An 18,460-nucleotide genomic window follows, 5' to 3' on the forward strand; every position below is an offset into this window, starting at 1 on the left:
TCCTTGGGGCTTCTCCAAGGGCAAGCACCATGAAAGGCAACTGGTGATAGAGCTTCTCAGCTGCTTCGACTTCTTAAAAGATAACCAGTCAACAGTCACACAGTGCCTGCTTCTTACTTGTTTTTCTGCTTTTCATCTTTGTTTTTGAAGAAAAGACATTCAAATAATATATAGGGATATCAGATTTTCTTAAACGGCCAATTATTTTGTGTACCTTTTTTAATCATCTTTGTCTTGTCCCTCAGACTTCAATTTTTTTTGAACAGAAAGCTTGTAAAGGCTATTTCTGCCAACTATAGCTGAACCTTTTAATTTCTGCCTTTTTTCTTTTTAAAGATAGTGACAGTAGTTTAGTGTTTTCTTTGCAATCAAAGAAAGCAAGTGTCCTAAACTCTATTTGTTCTTTGAGAACAGTGCTCTCTATCACAATAACCCTGTCTCTAATAAGCGATGATAAATTTGGATGCCACGAAGGTTCTGAGAAATTAGCATTCATTCTAAATAGGGCTTGTCTTGCACCCAACACTGAACTGCACCATTTCTTTCGTTTGTTTTGGTAAACTCCTGATACCTCTTCCAGTCCTCATGAGTTAAATATTCTGTATCATCTAGAGGCTTCTGCTGCTTTATTTTGGCTGATTATCGTTCTGAAATAATGACAGGAAGCTTTTGGAGGAAGTTTTATTTAGCCAGGCACTGCATTTTTCATCGTGGACAGCTTAATTGGCATTTTCAATCTCAAGTGCTCTGAACTCTTGTTCTTCAATACAGGTAGGGCTTTCTGGTCAGGCTGATCACAGGCGTCCTATCATCTCACGTAGTCTGTGCCCCCCTTACTTTGCCAAACAGGAAGAAAATGATGTATTTTTTGAACGTAGCCTGATTGGCGTCCAGCCTACTGAGGAGAGCAGCAATAGACACACACTTAAATTTCAGCTCTTTGTAAGCAGTACAGAGCTATTCACGTGGGGAAATACTTGCTTTCAGTTGCAAGAAAGCAAGTTTATAGTACTGATAGAATTTTCTTCAAATATGAGGAAGCCCCATTTCCTGACCAGTTCAGCTGGTTTGCCTTTTACGAAGACCATGTTAGACAGGAGTGAAACACACTACAATTGCTTGCTGTTGTATTATGCTGTGCAGAGAAATTGTTTTGTTACGCTTCAGCAATTTCCAGTCTCTGACAATATATTTCATCCCATCTCTGCCAAAATAAATCCACAGAGTTTCATGAGCCACTTTCTTAAATGATTTTGAAAAGAAAACACCAGAAATAGTTACAAAACTATGAGGCAAGCACTTGTATCAGTCTTCTCGTACTTTTACAGCTCAGGACCATTCCTAAGGACTAGGTCAAGTAATTCCCTATTCAGTACCAGGTAAGAGTAAGCAGATGGTTTAAAAGAGTGTGGTTATTTTTTGATCTATAACAAAAATTTGTTGAGGAAACCTTGAATATAAAGAATTTGGGCCTAATGAGTTTTTACCAGTTTGCATGAGTCTTTTATTAATGAACTTGACTAATTAGCAACAGATACCACTGACTTTGTGTCTGGAGTGACTTGATTGTGTTTGGTCTCAGTCTTTTTCCTGTACTGCCTTCTAAATTGTCATGTGAAAACCAGTGTATACTGCTCATCTCCCCCGTACTTCTGGTAAACTTCTAGTGCTATTAAATCCCTAGTTACTTTTTCATAATCTAGTTCTTGGATTCAGCTCCCCCTTGTCTCTCCACAATAAGCAGTAGTTGTACAACAAGCAGTAAGCTGATTTGCAAACACTGTTATTTTTAACATTTCTTAAGGTGGAACTGTACCGCTTACTGCTTCTGTGTTGACATGGAGGTAAAGCCTTCTGTTCAGTTAACTTCTTGGCAAAGACCAGATGTTGTGCACTGTACAAAGATTTTTCTTCTTGTTTTCCAGAATCAAGAACAGCTTAGAGAAGAAGATTCTGATTTTATTCTGAATGATGGTGACCTTACTGTGACATATGGTGATACAACAATAACTGCAAACGGTTCTTCTGGCCCCCATACAGCTACCACTAGTCTTGATGGCAGGAGAACAAAAAGTAGTTCAGAGGAAGCACTGGAACGTGATTTGGGAGCAGCAGATCATGAAGTTACAAGCAGGGGCACCCGACTAGTATTTCCTCTGGAAGACAATGCATGATTACTGACTCAGTAAAAATAACTCTTGCTCTGTGGATGGATCAAGGAAGACTGCGGGCCACTGTGTCACTTGAGGTGGGGATGTTTATTTAAGCGAGTTAACATGCATAAGAGGTTTTACTAGGGTCTGAAGATGGCACCTCTTTTTTACTCAAGATGCTGACAGTGGGGTTTTCTAAATGTCTGAAAATAGACAAATGAGAAAACTGGTCATTCTCCTCTTTTCAACTGCATATTGAGTCCAAGTATAACTAGCATGCTGCAATTGTCTTGTTCAGCTGCAGCAGCTCTCTCTGAAGAGAGGTACATGAAAATATTGTCACAGAACTGAGCTTGTCTTGGCTTAGCTTGGGAATGTGGAAGAAGAAATACAAACATGACAATTACTAGGAGATAAAAAAGGATGCGTGTGTATCTGAATGCAGAGAGATCCATTGTTAACTTCTTTCATGAGGTTGAGGAAACTATAAAGTAAACCAGGACAGTATACATTAGGACTACAGGTCTATGAATGCAAGACTCTGTGGGGAATCTGTTACTGCATGTATTTCAGGGAAAAAAGGGAAAAGGAGATTTCTTCACTGGCCATGTGTTTAAATAGGAAGGCAATGAGAGCTACTTGTCCCTTTAGCTTTGGGCATCTTGACTATTACTATTAGCCTAACTTCTAGTGCCTCAAAAGAAAAACATCCAGCTTCCTGTCGTCTAAGACATACCTTGATCCAGCACAAGCCTGGAGCCAGGCTCTCTCGGGTAGAAGTCATGAGGTAAAACTTTCTCTCCATTAAGGTTCTTAGAATCGGATGAAGATAGTTTGAAATGTATCTTCGGCTGGGGAAAACAGCAGTTAACAGGAGGAGAGGGGAAAAAAAGAGAGAGACAGGCAGTATTGAACTTGCATGGAACCATGAGGTTTCATATCGCTCAGAAGAATCCATGGACTCTGCTTACAGTTCTTGTGCGTGACAAACAGCAAACATCTAATTAAACAGACAAGCAAATACTACTGGCTTTACCATTTGTGACTATCCTAAAGAAAGGTGTTTACTCTTGTTCTGTTTCGCAGAGTAGATGTGAAACTTCAGTGGGGCATTGCACAATAACGTATAAGCTACAGACGTGACAAACTAGTATCATCTTCAATGTGAAAAGGGAAAAATCTTTGCCTAGTATTTAGCCCACTTACACGTAGGCTAGCTTTAACTTATTGCTAAATGCTTTTTAATTTCCAAATGAGGAGATATCATTGTCTTTTGCCAATAGCTGAAAACTTATGCTTTGAAGAGCAGTTCAGCTATTTAAAGCATGCTAAAATGTGATTTCACTCTCATGTCTCAAAAGGTTTATTTTTTTAGAGTTCTGTGGCCCACTAATGTGATGTAATATCAATTTGTCTAAAAAAAAAAAAAAAGTGTGTTTTTCTTGCTGCCATTTCAGTTGTTCCTCTCATAAAATTGTGTGTGAGTTAATACCTGCTCTGTTTTTCCTTAACTATTAAACTTAACGGGCTAACTTTGGTACGAGAACTTACTGCTGCAGAGAAACATCGCAGCCATATTGTCCAGTCTGCTTTCTTTCAAATGTGTTCTCTGAATGATCTACCTCCTTGTCTGTCCCTCCACGGTAAATTTGTAAAGGGCATTGATCTGTAATGACTGTCTGACATTATTAAGAAAAGAGACACGAGGAAACCAGAAGCTTTTTTTTGTGGAAAAACTGGAAGAGCAATACAGTCTGAACTCTGTTCTTACATGGTGAAGAGTAACAAACCCTGATGAAGATCTCTGAGCAGAACAGCTCCTTTTCAGTTCTCATCTGCTTTCAAGGAAGACAAGGCAGATAGCAATGATCCATGCTATTTATACTGTTTACATGGCTTGTTTTTTCTTTAAGTGCTCTGGCAGTAGAAAAAATAGTTTCCTCCTAAATTACAAAAATAATTGCATTAATTTTGGACAAGTCTTTGGGACCCACGCTGTCAATGCTGAGCGAGGACTTGAGATTTCTACAACAATTAGAGTTGTTAGCTGAATCATATTAATCAAATTTTGTGTTGAGACAGTGAAACTTACCCAAAATAAATGGACTTAGTACAGTGAGGCAAATCTTTACATGCGGCTTGAAGCTGAAGCTTACCACATCACTTTGGCTGAAAACCAGAGTCTTATGCAGAGTTATCTATTCTTTGGAAGAAAGATCAGGCAATAGAAATTCTGTTTCATTAGCTTCCTCAGGAAGACTGAATCTCTTGAAAGCATCAATAAACCATCCCAGTGCAGATGCTTCTCTGTCTGTGTTTTTAATTCCCATAGCAAAATATATAGTTGAGTGGAGTTTACCAGTAAGCCCAAAATGTGATTGTGAAAGAGGAGCCAAAGTAGATGGATCCTTGGTGAGAGGTGAGGAGTATAATAGTCCAACTTCACATTCAAAAATGGTGAGGAGAGGCCCAAAAACACAAGCTTAATTTTTAGTTATACATTACATAAATTTTATTCCTTGATTTTTATCTATTTTGTTATTTTAAGTCATCTTCCAGAATTGGACTTCACTGCCAACAAAAGGTAAGCCAAAACTTCTCTTCTTACTACTGACACTGATCCTTGTACCAAATTCCCAAGGGACTCTACTAAAAAGGGGGAAAAATAAAAAAAACCCTCCTTGCCCTTGAAATGCTGCATATTTCACCTATCCCTTTTTCTCTTGTGTGTATCCTTTTGAAAGAGTAGTTTAATACTTTCAATTCCTTTCCAGTAAAATCCTAAGCTGGCAAGAACTTGACCGAACCAGCAGATGTGTTTTCTCATAAACTTGGTGTGAGGTTTTGAGTAGAAAACACATCTTAAGATTGTAATGATCAGCAATTGATACATATTAGTGTCCTCTTCAACTTGAAAAAGAAAACCTGTGAGATTATGGTACTAGCTGTACTAGCACAGGATGTTGCAGCTTACGTGGCTGCCTTTGTACTTGGGACTGAATGATTTCTCCTTGGTTTTTGCTTGCTGTGTTGTCAACTTACTGCTGAAAATCTTCAAGTTGCCAGTGACTCTGCTAACTTCAGTCCCTGGAGAAGGGCAAAACAAAGTCCCTAATCTTGTGTCAGTGCTTCATAGAAGCCAATACTGACAGTACGGCGAGACTGTTCTGCAGCTGCTTGAATTCCCCCGCAAACAAATCTTTCCAATTTTCTTGTGCTAAAGGCCACAGCAATCCACAAGCAGTACACAAACATGGTGTTTAAACAGACTGAAAAGTTATCTAAACCCTTCTGTGTATTCATCTATAATGTTGGGGGGCGGGGAGGGGATTAGAAACATTTTCACTTACAGAATTTGGAAGAACACAAAATATCTAGAAAACTGGCACTTCTGTGCTTTGCTAGTTAATTCAGTGTGTGTGAGAACCGATCATGTTTTGAGCCACCTGTACAGTGCTGCACATCTTTTGTGCAAAAGAGCAAATTGTCTGAACTTCCATGGGACTAGAGGCAGTTTATCACTTTCTTAGCCTCACTACAACCACAAGCATAACACTGGATTTCTCGGGGCGCTGTTTGTGCGAGGCGTTCAAAGCCCTGCTTACGCTGGCTGTGGCAGTGCCTCTCCTCACCTTGTCAGAAAGGAGGAACAAACGTTATGACAAGTGTGTTTGTGCTGTGTGTTACATGTCTGCTATGCAGAGGAAGGGTATGGTGTAAACTGCCTTTTCCCATAAAGACTGAACAAGGGTAAAGTATCAAATACTTGGTGCTTGACCAAGTTTTGCCCTGTTCCAGGGTTGCAAGATTTTTGGCCTACGAAAGGCAAAAAATATTTTTTAATTTTTTTTTTATGCTGAAGGAATTGCCTTTGGGAAAATGACTGCAGAAATATTAAGGGGGGGGGGGGAATCTAACCTTTTTTGGCTGAACTTCCAAAGAGCTGATCTGAAGCAGAGGTTAAAATAGTGTCTACTACTACATGATAGCTACTACGTTTTACTCCTGGGGACAGGGAAAGACCTCATAGTAGGAAGTCTAGCAACCTTAATAGACAGCACGAGCAGCTTACATTAACTAGGAGACCAGGTCCTGTAATTTTAATCTCTCTAGTCAGGGAGACAATTTGTAGATTTGCATGGAAAGCATGGTCCTTCTTGTATAATTTCAGTTTAACTTGAATTGCAGTCTCTTTTCAGACAGTGTTGGTCAGAGGAGCTTCTTCCAGTCTAATTTGTAACAGTAAAACCCTGGACACTAATATGCTTCACATGCTTTTCAGAGAAAGGTTCAGTTTTTATTTTAACTCTGAAGTAGCTCACAGGAATAACACGCTTGACCTCAGCCTTGGCAGAGATGGTCTCTGCCTCCCCGCAAGTGTGGGAATGGAATTTGAGTAACCAGAGGCCTCGACTTCATGCGCTTTTCCTTAAGATGCGGGTGAGGGGAGGGTCTTTTTCGGGGAGAAACCAGAGAACTTACAGATGCATCAGCAGGGAGCATTCCTCTCCAAAATACTGAACTCGTGACCCGCTGAAACTTAGAAGGCAGGGAGGATAAAGCATGACGAGGAGGCAGAGACCACCAGCAGGAACGCAGGCTGTACAGAGTCAGGTTGGGCTATATGCTATCTGGGTCATCATCAGAGTCACGGGAAGTAGGGCAGAGCTCCTTAGTGGCATGAACACAGTCCTAAGAGAAAAATGTGTAGAATAACAATTTCAAATGTCCCTATAATGGAAAAATCCTCTTTGTAAGAAGCGGCTCGTGCAAACCTTAGTTGCGGTGCTGGAGGAGGGTCTTGCATCCCAAGCCTGGGGAGGGGAGTTTAATACTGCGTGGTGAGAAACCACAGGTATGTCTTGGCCTGGGATTTTTGGGAGGGTCCTTCTGAAAAATAACTTCCTGTAGAAATAAGCCTGCAAAGTGAAAGAGGAGGAAAGTGTGGAGGAAATAGTGAATTACAAAGCCAGGAAATGGCTTAAACAGGCAGCTGTACTGTGGGAACAGCGTTGTCAACAATTGTTACTCTTAATCTTGCAGTTCTAACTGCTGAGAAGTTTTGTGAACTGCATACCTTACCCTAAAACAAGGGTAATAATGGGATAATGCAAAATGGGTAATTAAACGACCCCCATCCTAATCGATCACAAAACTGAAGGCTTTCACGAGAAAAGCACTGACTTGCTTCTACTCCAGAGCAAGGCAAGTGACTCTGAACATTTTTACAAAACTACTTTCACATCATTGCTATGTTTTCTTGAATCTAAAAAGCCTTTAGTAATTTTGAAAGTAGTTCTAAGGCAGCATTAGTCAGATAAATACGAAGGTGCCTTACAAGACGTGCATACATACAAACAGGCTGTAAATGTTTGCCCAATCATACTTGAATCTGTGTTGCAGACTCAAATTCCATATCTTAATTTGATACCTGCAGTTTAGACAAGCTTTTGCTGTGGAAATTAAACAGTTGTGATAAAGTACTAGAATCGGTTCAGATTTTCAGGTAATAAAATCATTTTCCTGGTTCGCATGCTTTATCCAACACACCTTTATCCTGTGCTACTTTCTTGATCACAATCTCTTTCGCACCACCCTACATGGACTTGCAGACCTCCTAAATGCCATTGGGTTTGAAGCTTTATCTCGGGACTGAAGCTGAACTGGGAGAGACAGCTTGTAATAATTTATACTGGAATAAAGGAATCTATTGGTTGCCTGCACTGTCTGCATCGGCGAACTTGGTGGTGCAGAAAGGTGTCGGCAGGGAGGGAGAGAAGCCCTGGCTTTTTGAATACCTGGTTAGGCCGGTGTGGATAAAGCCAGCGCCCCTCGCCAGTTCGGGTACCGTAGGACAGAGCCAGAAAGGATTTATATTGGTGCGTGCAAAGGAGCAGCAGTCTTTATCCTAGGGAAATTAAAAACATTTGGGTTAGTTCTAGCTTTTGTTAACATAATGTTTTTCCATGTAATTTTCTGATGCTCCTAGTTTCCTGCGTTTTTTTTAACCTTTTAAAGCTTGAAAGCATCCTATGTAAACACATTTGATATCTGTTTTAAAAAGGGGGAGGGGAAAAATAGTCAGAGTTAATTTTTGTGCCTGAGCACACTGTCAAAGCTCTGCTCCGTTGCTAGTGTATGCAAGTTTGGTTAATTAGACGGTAATAATTTGAAATACTGCATTTGTGGGTCACTTTGATGTGGTTATTTGGAAAAAACAGATTTGCATTCCCTCAGAGAAAGTGAATGCTCAACTTAAAAGGGTTTGCTGCAATGTTAAAATACTTAACTTTAGGCTATGAGAAATAGATTGGATTTATTTTTTAACTAGTGAAGTCTCTGAACTTGTTATTACGGAGGCAGGGAGAAGCAGGTTGTGCAGTTCCGTGTTATAACATATTAATGAATTTTATTTCCAGATTTTAGTTTAATCGAGGAGGTTATCCACTGTCTGATTCTGAATTTCAGACCTAAATTGCCTGGCTGAGCATCTTGATGTTGGCACAGATTAATACCGGAAAGCAGAACATCAGAAGGTATTCTCCTGGATGGTAACAGCTGATTAGTAACAGTCATTGTGAAATAACAGCTTCCAGCACAAGGGGTCACTTGAGGTAAGTTTGTCTGGTTTTAGTTTGGAGTATCAGGAGTAAAGAAAGGGATATGACCCATAGCTGGTTTTGGTGGAGCAGGGAGAACATAAGCCATCTATGTGTCCCAAATTCGCTTCCCCCTTTTGAGGGAGGCAGGCTGCTGTGCCTTTCCTTTGCAGCTACAGGGTGCGTGCTGCTGGTTTCTGTGTATTAGCTCCGGTTTGTTCATGAAGCACAAAATCAGAAGCAAATTTTACCTAGTTTTCATCAGTCTACCATTCTCACAATTTTTAACCTCTTGTCATTTAAGATCCAAACGCATCAGTGAGGTTGCAGGAGGTGTCTTAAGGTTACTTCAGACAAAAATGCACCAGGTATCCAAAGCATAGCATGCTGTCCTGACTAAGACTGCTGTGGTAGGTGGTCTGTCCAAAACTTTTGGTAACTTCTGTCCCCTTGTTATCAAAGCGCCTAAAGGTGCCGTGGTATGATAGGTTCAAGCTGGGGCTGGGCCACAATGTATATTAAATCCTGTCCTTCCTAGAGATAGTGTTTATGTCACGTGTGCAAGAAATTGGGTCCTGCTGCACCAAATGTCTTGAACAACACTGAAGTAATTGCTGTAAGCAGAATGTACTGTTGTATCCCCTGATACATCCTTCATTGTGTTGATAGCTACAGCAACGACCATCTTTCCAATATTTGCAGTTTAAGCTGTGAGGATTTAAGGAGGACAACAACTCTCTGCAGTTTCAGAGCTTGTTTTTTTGGTCTTAAGGAATAAGTCCAACACTGGTGTGCAGATGCTCTGAGCCCTGCTTTGGGAGCTCAGTATCTTAATGGGGTTAAATGGCAAGAGGTTATCGTTTAACTACAGCAGCGGGTGAGGAAGAGAGAAAAAGCAAAATATTGTGAAAGCTCTCCATGTTGTGACGATAGTAGTAGTGGAGGAGGGGGAATAAACACCTGCCAGGCTTTCTACCAGAAAATTTGTGTACATACTTAGCTAAACATTCAACAGTGCGGACGAGATACTGCAGTAATTTCAGCTTTGTTTGACTGTGTTGATTAAGGCTTCATCCACGCATTCCATTCTCAAGAGAAGAAATGCTAGTGCTGCTTGGAGCTCCGGCTCTGTCAACAAGTTTCAGGTTAGGTATGAAGATGGTGTTACTGTTCTAGGTCAGCAAAGTACTTCATCTTTCCATTTCTTCTTAGTACTCCCTTACTTCACATTGACCTCGGAGTCACTGGGAAGTAGCAGGTACAAGGTGGTGGTAGCTTTTGTGGAGTTTGTTGTTTTACATAGAGTTGTACTGTTAGCTGCACTAGAACAAATAATCATATTTTTCATCTGTAGTCAAGTCAGAAATATGTCATCTCTTCTTATTTGATTAATAGTAGTGCAAAACCTACTGTGGCTTGATGTAAAACGTCCGTATTTCAGCTCAGAAGTGAAAAGGGCTGATACCGGCAGGTCTTTGCTCAGGGCAGAGCTAGCACGTCAGCCCTCTTCCCACAGTACAGAATTGGTTTGGAGTTCCTTTCCTTAAAATGTAATTAATGCTCCACCTGGGAGCATCTAACAGTTGCTCCCATATCCTTTTATTTTAGGAAGAGTTGCAAGCTACAACTGAAAGTATTATTACATGGAGAAACAAAATATAGATTTATGTCAATATGTCTGTTATAGACCAGAGTTATAACTTCTAAATCTGTTCTTAGAAAGAGTGAATGATCATGCGAACGAAGGAGGTCTGGATGACATACTTCCTTTTATAAGATGGTATTTGGAAAGTCCTTTTGCAAGAAGTCTTAGGTCATGCTGTCTCAGTCACTGCAGGAAGAGGAATCTACTGGGATTAGTAACTGACCATTTATTCTCGGTTCTGTTTCTTAACTATTCACTAGTTTTTCATAATGGAGAGAAGCTGTTAGCAATGCCATCCAGAGGTTTGTGCTGCTGGATCTTGTGAAGGGAGCGGGTAGGAAAGTGAAAAATGTGTGGGATATTCAGTTACTCGGGATTATGGAACCCAAGGTTGACTGTAAAATGTGGGGTAGCACTTAGTGAAAAGCAGCTCCAGCTACGCAAGTGCAACGGCCTATAAAATAGCTGTTTCCTTGTTAGAGCATGGAATCATTCTGGTTAGCGTTCAGAAGGTGGCAGGAATGATTAAAAAGACAAACAACGTTGGCAGCTGAAGTCAAAATCACAAACCTTCTGTTGCTTTATAAATCCCCCGTGTGTCCCTGCCATCGGCGTCCCAGGTAGCTTTGGTCATCTTTGAAAGGACATAAAAACACCTGAAAAGGCACAGAGCAAGGCCAAAAGGTAACCACAAGTACAGTGCGGTTTTCGTGTGATGAGTAAATACCTGGGCTTTTTCAGCTGGGTAGAAGAGATGGCAAAGGAAGATCTATCTGTTACAGTTTTGCAAAATTAAAATGTTACGGCACAGGAGAAGAGGGAACGGTGACTCACCCATTGCTAAAACAAATCTGAGGTTACTGGCTGATATGAAGCAGCAAATCAAAACCAAAGGCAATGTTGTTACCCTAAACAAAGACTGAAACTTGCTGTTCAAAAGCGTATCAACAGGTTCAAAAGTTGGTGTTTCCGACAAGACCAGTTGCACCAATACCTGCTCAACGCAATCCAAACCCGGCCTCTGCCTGCCTTAGGCACTCCCCGAGCAGCTGGGGAGCTGGGGAGGATGAAGGACGTGTTCTGTTGCTCCGCTTCCCCGAAGCGTGTCGTGCTAGCCTGAATCAGGTACCGCTGCCGCGAGGTTTTCCCCCTTGTACGCACGCAGTGAGCTAGCCTGAGTCTTGCAGTAAGAGAGACGAATGCTGGAAACGGACGCCTTGTGCTACCCCCTCTGCGGAACCTGCACAGACCCCAGGTTGGGGAGTTGGGGTCCGGTGCAGAAGCTGCTCGTAGCGCCGTCCAGAGCAGCAACGCGCGGGTGGCTTTGCCTCTCTGAGATACCAGCGGACAGTCTTAATTATCTTGTGTTATCTTATCATGCATTTCACACCAAAACCACACTAGTTGCGTACAAATTGAGGAATTTGTTACTGTAGTGACCAGTTAGCACCAGGATTATTTTTCAGCTTAATGGAAACAGGAACTTACACCTCAGGATAAATATTTCCCTCACACCGCATACTTTTTCCATAAGAACACTGAAGAAATGGGCACTTCTTGGTGGCTTATGAAATTGCTGGCAAGGCTTCTGCTCACAGCGTGACCTTCTTTGAGCAGGGACAGTCTTCTTCTTCCCAGTGATGCAATCGGAGAGTTTTGCTCTACTTTGCATGCAGTGAGTCACTTCTTTATTTTCTGACGGCAGTATGACCCACAGAGCCAGGGTCTGAGCATGAAGAATTCCAGTTCCGAGTCGAAGGAGATGAAACCCATCTTACGCTATTCTTCTTGTTTTGTTTCCTTATGAATAGCTGCAAGCAGTGTCTCCAGTCATTGAGTTGCTGCATTTTGATTGTACTTATCCATTCTGGTCAACAACGAGGTTTCAAAGAGAATGAAACTTGTTTTAGGAGAAGTAGTCCTTGATCCTTTCCAGACAGAGGGTTTGGCTGAAGCGCCCGGATGCCCTACTTTTGGGAGCGTGGCTTTTACTAGCTCACTATCATACCGTATATGCAAAACGTGCACGTGCTGCCAAGGCAGGGCAGGTACCTCTGTCTGCTTTCGGTGAGAGCAAACCGCCCCTGCACTGAAGTTCATCCTGCAGTCAAGAAGGGGAAGCTCTGCGGTGAGTCTGCAAGTGAGAAGCATATCGGGTTTTACAGTAATAAGTAGGGTTTAGCATCTGTGGGAAGACATGAAAGCTTGTAATCAGATAAGCTACGAGGTTCAGAACTTATTTAATGAGAAAGGGACTCTTCAACATTAGCAAGTGTTATCTTGGAAAATTGAGGTCTAAGAAAATTACAGCTATTTTCTGCCTACAACTACAGAGCCCCTTTGTTTGGGAGGCCCAAGAATTGATGCTTTTAATGCTACTTGTTTTCAACTTTTTTTTTTATGTATGTGCAACCCAAACATACCATTCTTCTATTGCTTTTGCAATCAGCTGAATATTTGGACTGGATCAAACAAGGGAGGAGTGGAAATAACTATAGGAGATGGTGATCAGAATTAAACTGTGCTTGAAGAGCTACAGATGTTCTGCACACTGCCTTTCTTTACCCCAGCCATTCTGTGTATGCTTAAATATCATCAATAAAGGATGTTTAAGTGTTAATCTGGGAACTATAACACTGGCTATTTTAGATTTATTTAGATCGCAGCAGTGTCAAGCAGTTCAAGGCAGTGGAAGCGAGGGGAGCCCAGGGTGCCTCGGTGCAGTTTTGTCTAACAGACAAAAGTCTCCCACCAGTAATGCCCAGGTGGGTAAAAACCCTCCTGCAAAAATAAACAGGGCAAAACAGGCTTCACCCTGGCTATTGGTGTTGAGAAAGGGAGGAGAAGGGAATACCATATCTTGGAACTATAACAGGTTATTTTAGATTGATAAACACACCTATGATATGACTGAGTTCAGTATTCTCAAAACAACTGAATTTTAATCCATTTACTTCCTATTTTCCCTAACCAAGAGTGGGTTCACAAAGTAAAAACTATTCCTGCTAAACTAATTCACACTACAAGACAAAGCGACTTCTGCAAAGCACTTGAAGTAGCATAAGCCATGTGTGTTTTTGAAGTTAGGAGCTTTTTTTTTTTAAGAATAAAAAAAAGTGACAGCTTACATCCGGTTTTGTGTAGTGTAATGCTTGAAAATGTGACTTTTGCTAAATACACTATGTGTTCTGAGCCATCTGATCAATGAAATAAAATTATCAAATCCATCTCTATTAAAAATCTTAAACAAAACCTAGTCTGCTCTCTTGTTATGGGACAAGAAATAGTATTTAAATACTAAATGATTACATACCATCTGAAAAAGGGAATCAAAACCAGAGGTAAGTCTTACCTCTATCTTGAAAACATGCCTTATTCTACAAAGGATGAGTAATTAAATACATACCCCAGCTATTGAGAGAAACATGGTTTACGGTGTGAAATTTTCAAAACCAGCTGCAGTATTGAAAGAAGTTTCTGTAGAAACTCCAACCTCCTCTTTCTAGCTGTGCTTTTAGTCTTTATACTTAAAAGAGGAGAGAGCTCTTCTCCGTGTTTATGACACCCCACCTCTCACTGCACGCTAGTCATCCCGTACAGAAGTTTGCTTGTGTCCTGTTGCACGGGTGAGTCTGTCTTGGGTGGGTTTCACATGGGCAAACAGCCCTCGGGCTCGCTGGCAGGCAGGGCTCTCCTGGTGCGCTCCGCTGTGCCGGCGGCAGCCCCTTCCCGGGGCCGCTGCGGCGTTGGATGCGGCTGCGGAGCTGCCGCCGCCTGCTCCCACCCGAGTCCCTCCCTACGCTCACCTTGAGAAACCAAGTGCTGGCTGGGTTACCCAAAGAGTGGGATTTCAACTGTGTGCATCTGCTGGTCAGGCGTTTGGGGTGAGACCCCGCCGAAGGAGCGGCGTCGAGCGGTTCAAGGCAGCGGAAGGGAGGGGAGCCCAGGGTGCATTGGTGCAGTCGTGTCTAACGGACCATGGGAGAAAGTCTCCCTGGGCACCAGTAATGCCCACGTGGGTAAAACCTTCCTGCAAAAATAAATGGGCAAAACAGGCTTTGCCCTGGCTACTGGTGTTGAGAAAGGGAGGAGAAGGGAATACCATGAAACCTCTCCGGTAGTTCTCCCTTCCATAGGAAGAAATTAACTGTTGCAATGTTATGGGAAAATGTAAACAAAACTACCCTCAGGTTACTAAAGCCATCAATAGCTGCAGGCTTTAACAAAGATGCCGTGGCTGTGTGGGGAAGAGATAGCAGTAAGGAAAAAAAAAAAAGCTTCTAAAAAGGAAAATGGTCCATCCTGGGCCTTTATCCAAGAAAATTTGCAAAGATGGATGTGCATTTTTTTCTTGTAGAAGTTCACACTTTATTTGGACTGTAATATTATGCATGTATGAAAGCCCTTGGTTACAATAATCAACTTAATTTTACCTTTTGGCAGTTATTCCAAAACCCGACTGCCCAAAGGATCTAAACTTTGCTCTGTATTAATTGCACTTGTGACATTACAGGTGTTCAAATTACTGCTCAGAGTTAGATGCTTCTGGTGCTACAGCTGGTTTAGGTTAAGGAGTAACTATCATCTTCCCTAGATAGCTTTTACCTTTACAGGTCAATATGGAATGAACATTTCACGGGTAGAGCAGTGCTGAAGCCCTGCAGACATTCAGAAATAAGTTGGGAATTATTCTGTAGGGCCCTCTACTGCTTCTGCATTCTCCAGATCAAAGCATCGTTAGAAGATGAAAAAGTTGTATTAATTAAATGTCTGCCTCAAAATTATTCTAGCTGTTCTGTAAGAGATCACAAGAGCCCTCTCTCCACTAATCCTTGGACCTTCCTCTCCCATGCAATAGTAAAGATTTTTAAAATAAACCTTATTAAAGGCAAAGCCCAACTCTTCAGAAGGGTGGGATTTTTGCCATGAGGACGGGGCATCACCCACCTGCTCCGCAGCTGGTAAAGGGGCTTCGCTCTCTGCCCCCACCCGCTGCGGAGTGCTCCAGGGGCAGCCCTGGCCTCGGGGCTGGAATCCCTCCTGGCAGGAATCCGTGGGGCTGTAGGTACAGGCATGACCAGGCTCGCCTCCACAGCTCCAAGCAAGCTGCAATTCAGTTTAGAAATAAGCTGAGTTTATTCAGTCTTAAAACCGCTGTTTCCTTCAAGGTTAGCGTTACTGGTTTACCAGCAACACGTTAACCTACAGTGGAGAGCGAAAGGCAGCAGGATGGCCGTTTCCCAGTGCAGAAGTATCAAGGCAGCTACACGTAACCTTCAGCGCTTGGCAAGAGTTTATCTCCTTTCCATTAAGGAACAAAGGCTTCAGAAATACTGGTTTGTTACCTCCAGTTTGAACGAAACTGCTTTGATTGTAAGTTCTTAGAAAAGCCAATTAACATGCATATTTTCCTAAGAATTTACTGAGAATCAATAGGAAGATATGGTTTCCAATTTACAATTTAAGGCGCAAACCGAAATTCATGCCGAAGTGACTCCTCATTTGCTGCAGAGTATCACCAGCAGTCACTCACTCCATCGGAAAGCAGCAGCTCAAGGCTGGGTCCTACTTTCTACCAGCTCCCATGTCTTAAAGCAACCAACAATAAAACACAAAAACCTTTGTGAACAGCCAAGAACGAGTTTCAGGTACGCAAAAGCACCTCTTCATGCAAGAAACTGAGGTTATATAAATAACTAAAATATTTCTTTGGTGATCTGCTCTGGTGGCATTAAGGCAGAACTGGGAGTAGCTCTGGGGCTTGAGTCAGGTGGAGTGTGGAAGGTGCTCGGTATGGAAGGACGAATGAACCAAAGCGCTTGATCAAAGCCGGGATTGTTAAATTGAGGCCTGAATTGGGAACTAATAGGCTTGAAAGCTGATTAGGGGTTTTGTTGTTGTCACGTAAAAAAATGAATCATATGATGACATGCTTGCGGTAAGACCAAGTTAGCACAAAGATAAGGCAGCAGCCTGTTTTCTGCAGCCAGTGAGAGAAGTAACAGGCTTAAACTGAACCAATGATTCGAATAGATGGTAGAGAGCACTTTTTAACAGTGGACATACTGACATCACGGAGTAAATGACTGCTGGAGGATAGGAAGCCTCCATCCTTAACGATTTTTAAGAACAACTTGGGGCAGGTGACAAATGTCCCATCCTATCATCTTTAAATCCATCTGACATAAAGTTAGACATCACTAATTGTTCTTAAACAGGTTTTATTAAAAAAAAATAAAAGGTGGGAGGAGGAGACAATTCACCCAAGTCATCCCTTCTCAAGCAGCAGCTGAAACGACTGTGAAAAGCTGCGGAAAGATTCCCAAAGCTCCCATCAGAGGAGCCTCCTCTGCACTTGCGCTGATCTCCTGCAGCCCTTTCCCATTATTTTAACAAGTGCACTTACATCTTTGCTGCACTTTAAATGCTATCCAGAGCATGCCTGAAACTCATATTGTTTCATGCATGTGCATAAATAAACAAGGCGATAATCGCTTCCCAGATCTATGGCAAAACATTAAAGGCAGCTTATCCACAGCTAGGCTAGTGCTAGGGTTGTACAGCCCCACGCCCGGCGCCTGCCCACACAGCTGGGATTTCTACCCACTCCATGCAACCAACTACACGGCTTCTGCTTACGCAAATACGCGCTGCCTTTCCTTTCCCCTCAGCTCCCGTCTTCTCAAAAAAACAGGGCAAAAATGACCGAGTTAACGGTGTGGGGTTTGTTCTCTTCTTGATTTATTGTACAGCTCTCATATATTTTATTCAAATCCTGCCAAAGACAAAATTACCAGGTTCCTTCCTAGGAAATGTTATGAGACATTAACCGTTTGCAGAGTACTCCAGAACAAGCCATTTTACATTTCCGTGAAGGTCAGCATTGCCTCCTTGTCACAGAGCGCAAACAAAATGTACAAAGCATCTTTAACCCAGGGCTCGGGTCTTTTCGTACATTAAAGCTGATTTTTCAGGAGACTTCAGCACTCTGTACGGAACATTCCACGGATCACAGGGCTCCTGGACCACACAGCTTCATATCTTGCCATAACATGGTTGTCTACTGTATCAGTTCCTTTCTATTTCTAAGTTAATGGGGTTGTCTTTTAAAATGAGCTGTCTTTTTTCCCTCCCTTCCTGCCAGACTGTTCTCATGGTTAAAAAAAAAAAAAACTTTTTCCAACTTCCAGGCTGAAGTGATTCATTGCTCATGTACAAAAATCTGTTCTTATGCCAGTATTGTCCCTAGCATGATTACCTCTCTCCCACACTGCTGCTCACATTGCTGTGCACCGCTGTCCTCTTTCAACCTTGACTTTGAGGCTAAATAAACCACATGGCTTAGTCTTCTCCAAAGCAGACGGCTGTTATTTCACTTGACATTTCTCTGTATCTATTAAAAATCTGAATTCATCCCCTTGGAACTTGGGTGGCTAGGACAGAGAACATGTTAACGCCACTGTGCAGTTGCCCTTTTCACAACTAGCTCACTCAGGGGTTCAGAGTCACCCCGTGAGCCACCCGTGCTCTCCGACCAGGCACACCCGCATGCTGACTGCTACAGCAGTTCTGCAAAGCCAACTCCAGCATACCAAATGTGTCACTCAGCTTCTGGCAGCCCGATATGGACTTGGCCTCTTCAGAAAAGCTAGCTTATTTGTCTAACATCTCACAGATAGTCTGGCGCCAGGGACTGAGTCCAGTTCCTCTGAGAGCTTTTGAATACTTCAACCATGAGACACTGCCCCCATCCTTTCTCCTCCTTCAGTCTCCTACTGGATTCCTGCGCGCTTTCTAACTTCTGCCGCAGACCAGACAGTGCCAGATGTGTTGCGTGATCCATTCCTGCCCCAGACAGGTCTAACCTTCTGTGTTGACCAAGTACTGTAGAGGAGAAAAAATCAACCACTTGTGATATAGAATCATAGAATCACAGAATGGTTTGGGTTGGAAGGGACCTTAAAGACCATTTAGTTCCAACCCCCCTGCCACGGGCAGGGACACTCTCCACTAGACCACGTTGCCCAAAGCCCCATCCAACCTGGCCTTGAACACTTCCAGGG

The 18,460-nt window shown here is 42.3% G+C and overlaps 1 protein-coding gene across 2 annotated transcripts in view; it reads left to right on the top strand.

Moving 5' to 3' along the window:
• Positions 1-13,620, top strand: part of SLC9A7 (solute carrier family 9 member A7) — an 84,439-nt gene extending 70,819 nt beyond the window's left edge. For both annotated transcript variants that reach the window (XM_054834409.1, XM_054834414.1), the window contains one exon: positions 1,926-13,620. In XM_054834409.1, coding sequence (XP_054690384.1) covers positions 1,926-2,174 — 249 coding nt within the window. In that variant the 3' untranslated portion in view covers positions 2,175-13,620. The remainder of the gene's footprint in view (positions 1-1,925) is intronic.
• Positions 13,621-18,460: the final 4,840 nt, after the last annotated feature.

This window comes from Grus americana, chromosome 1, assembly GCF_028858705.1.
Source record: "Grus americana isolate bGruAme1 chromosome 1, bGruAme1.mat, whole genome shotgun sequence".
Taxonomy (NCBI): Eukaryota; Metazoa; Chordata; class Aves; order Gruiformes; family Gruidae; genus Grus; species Grus americana.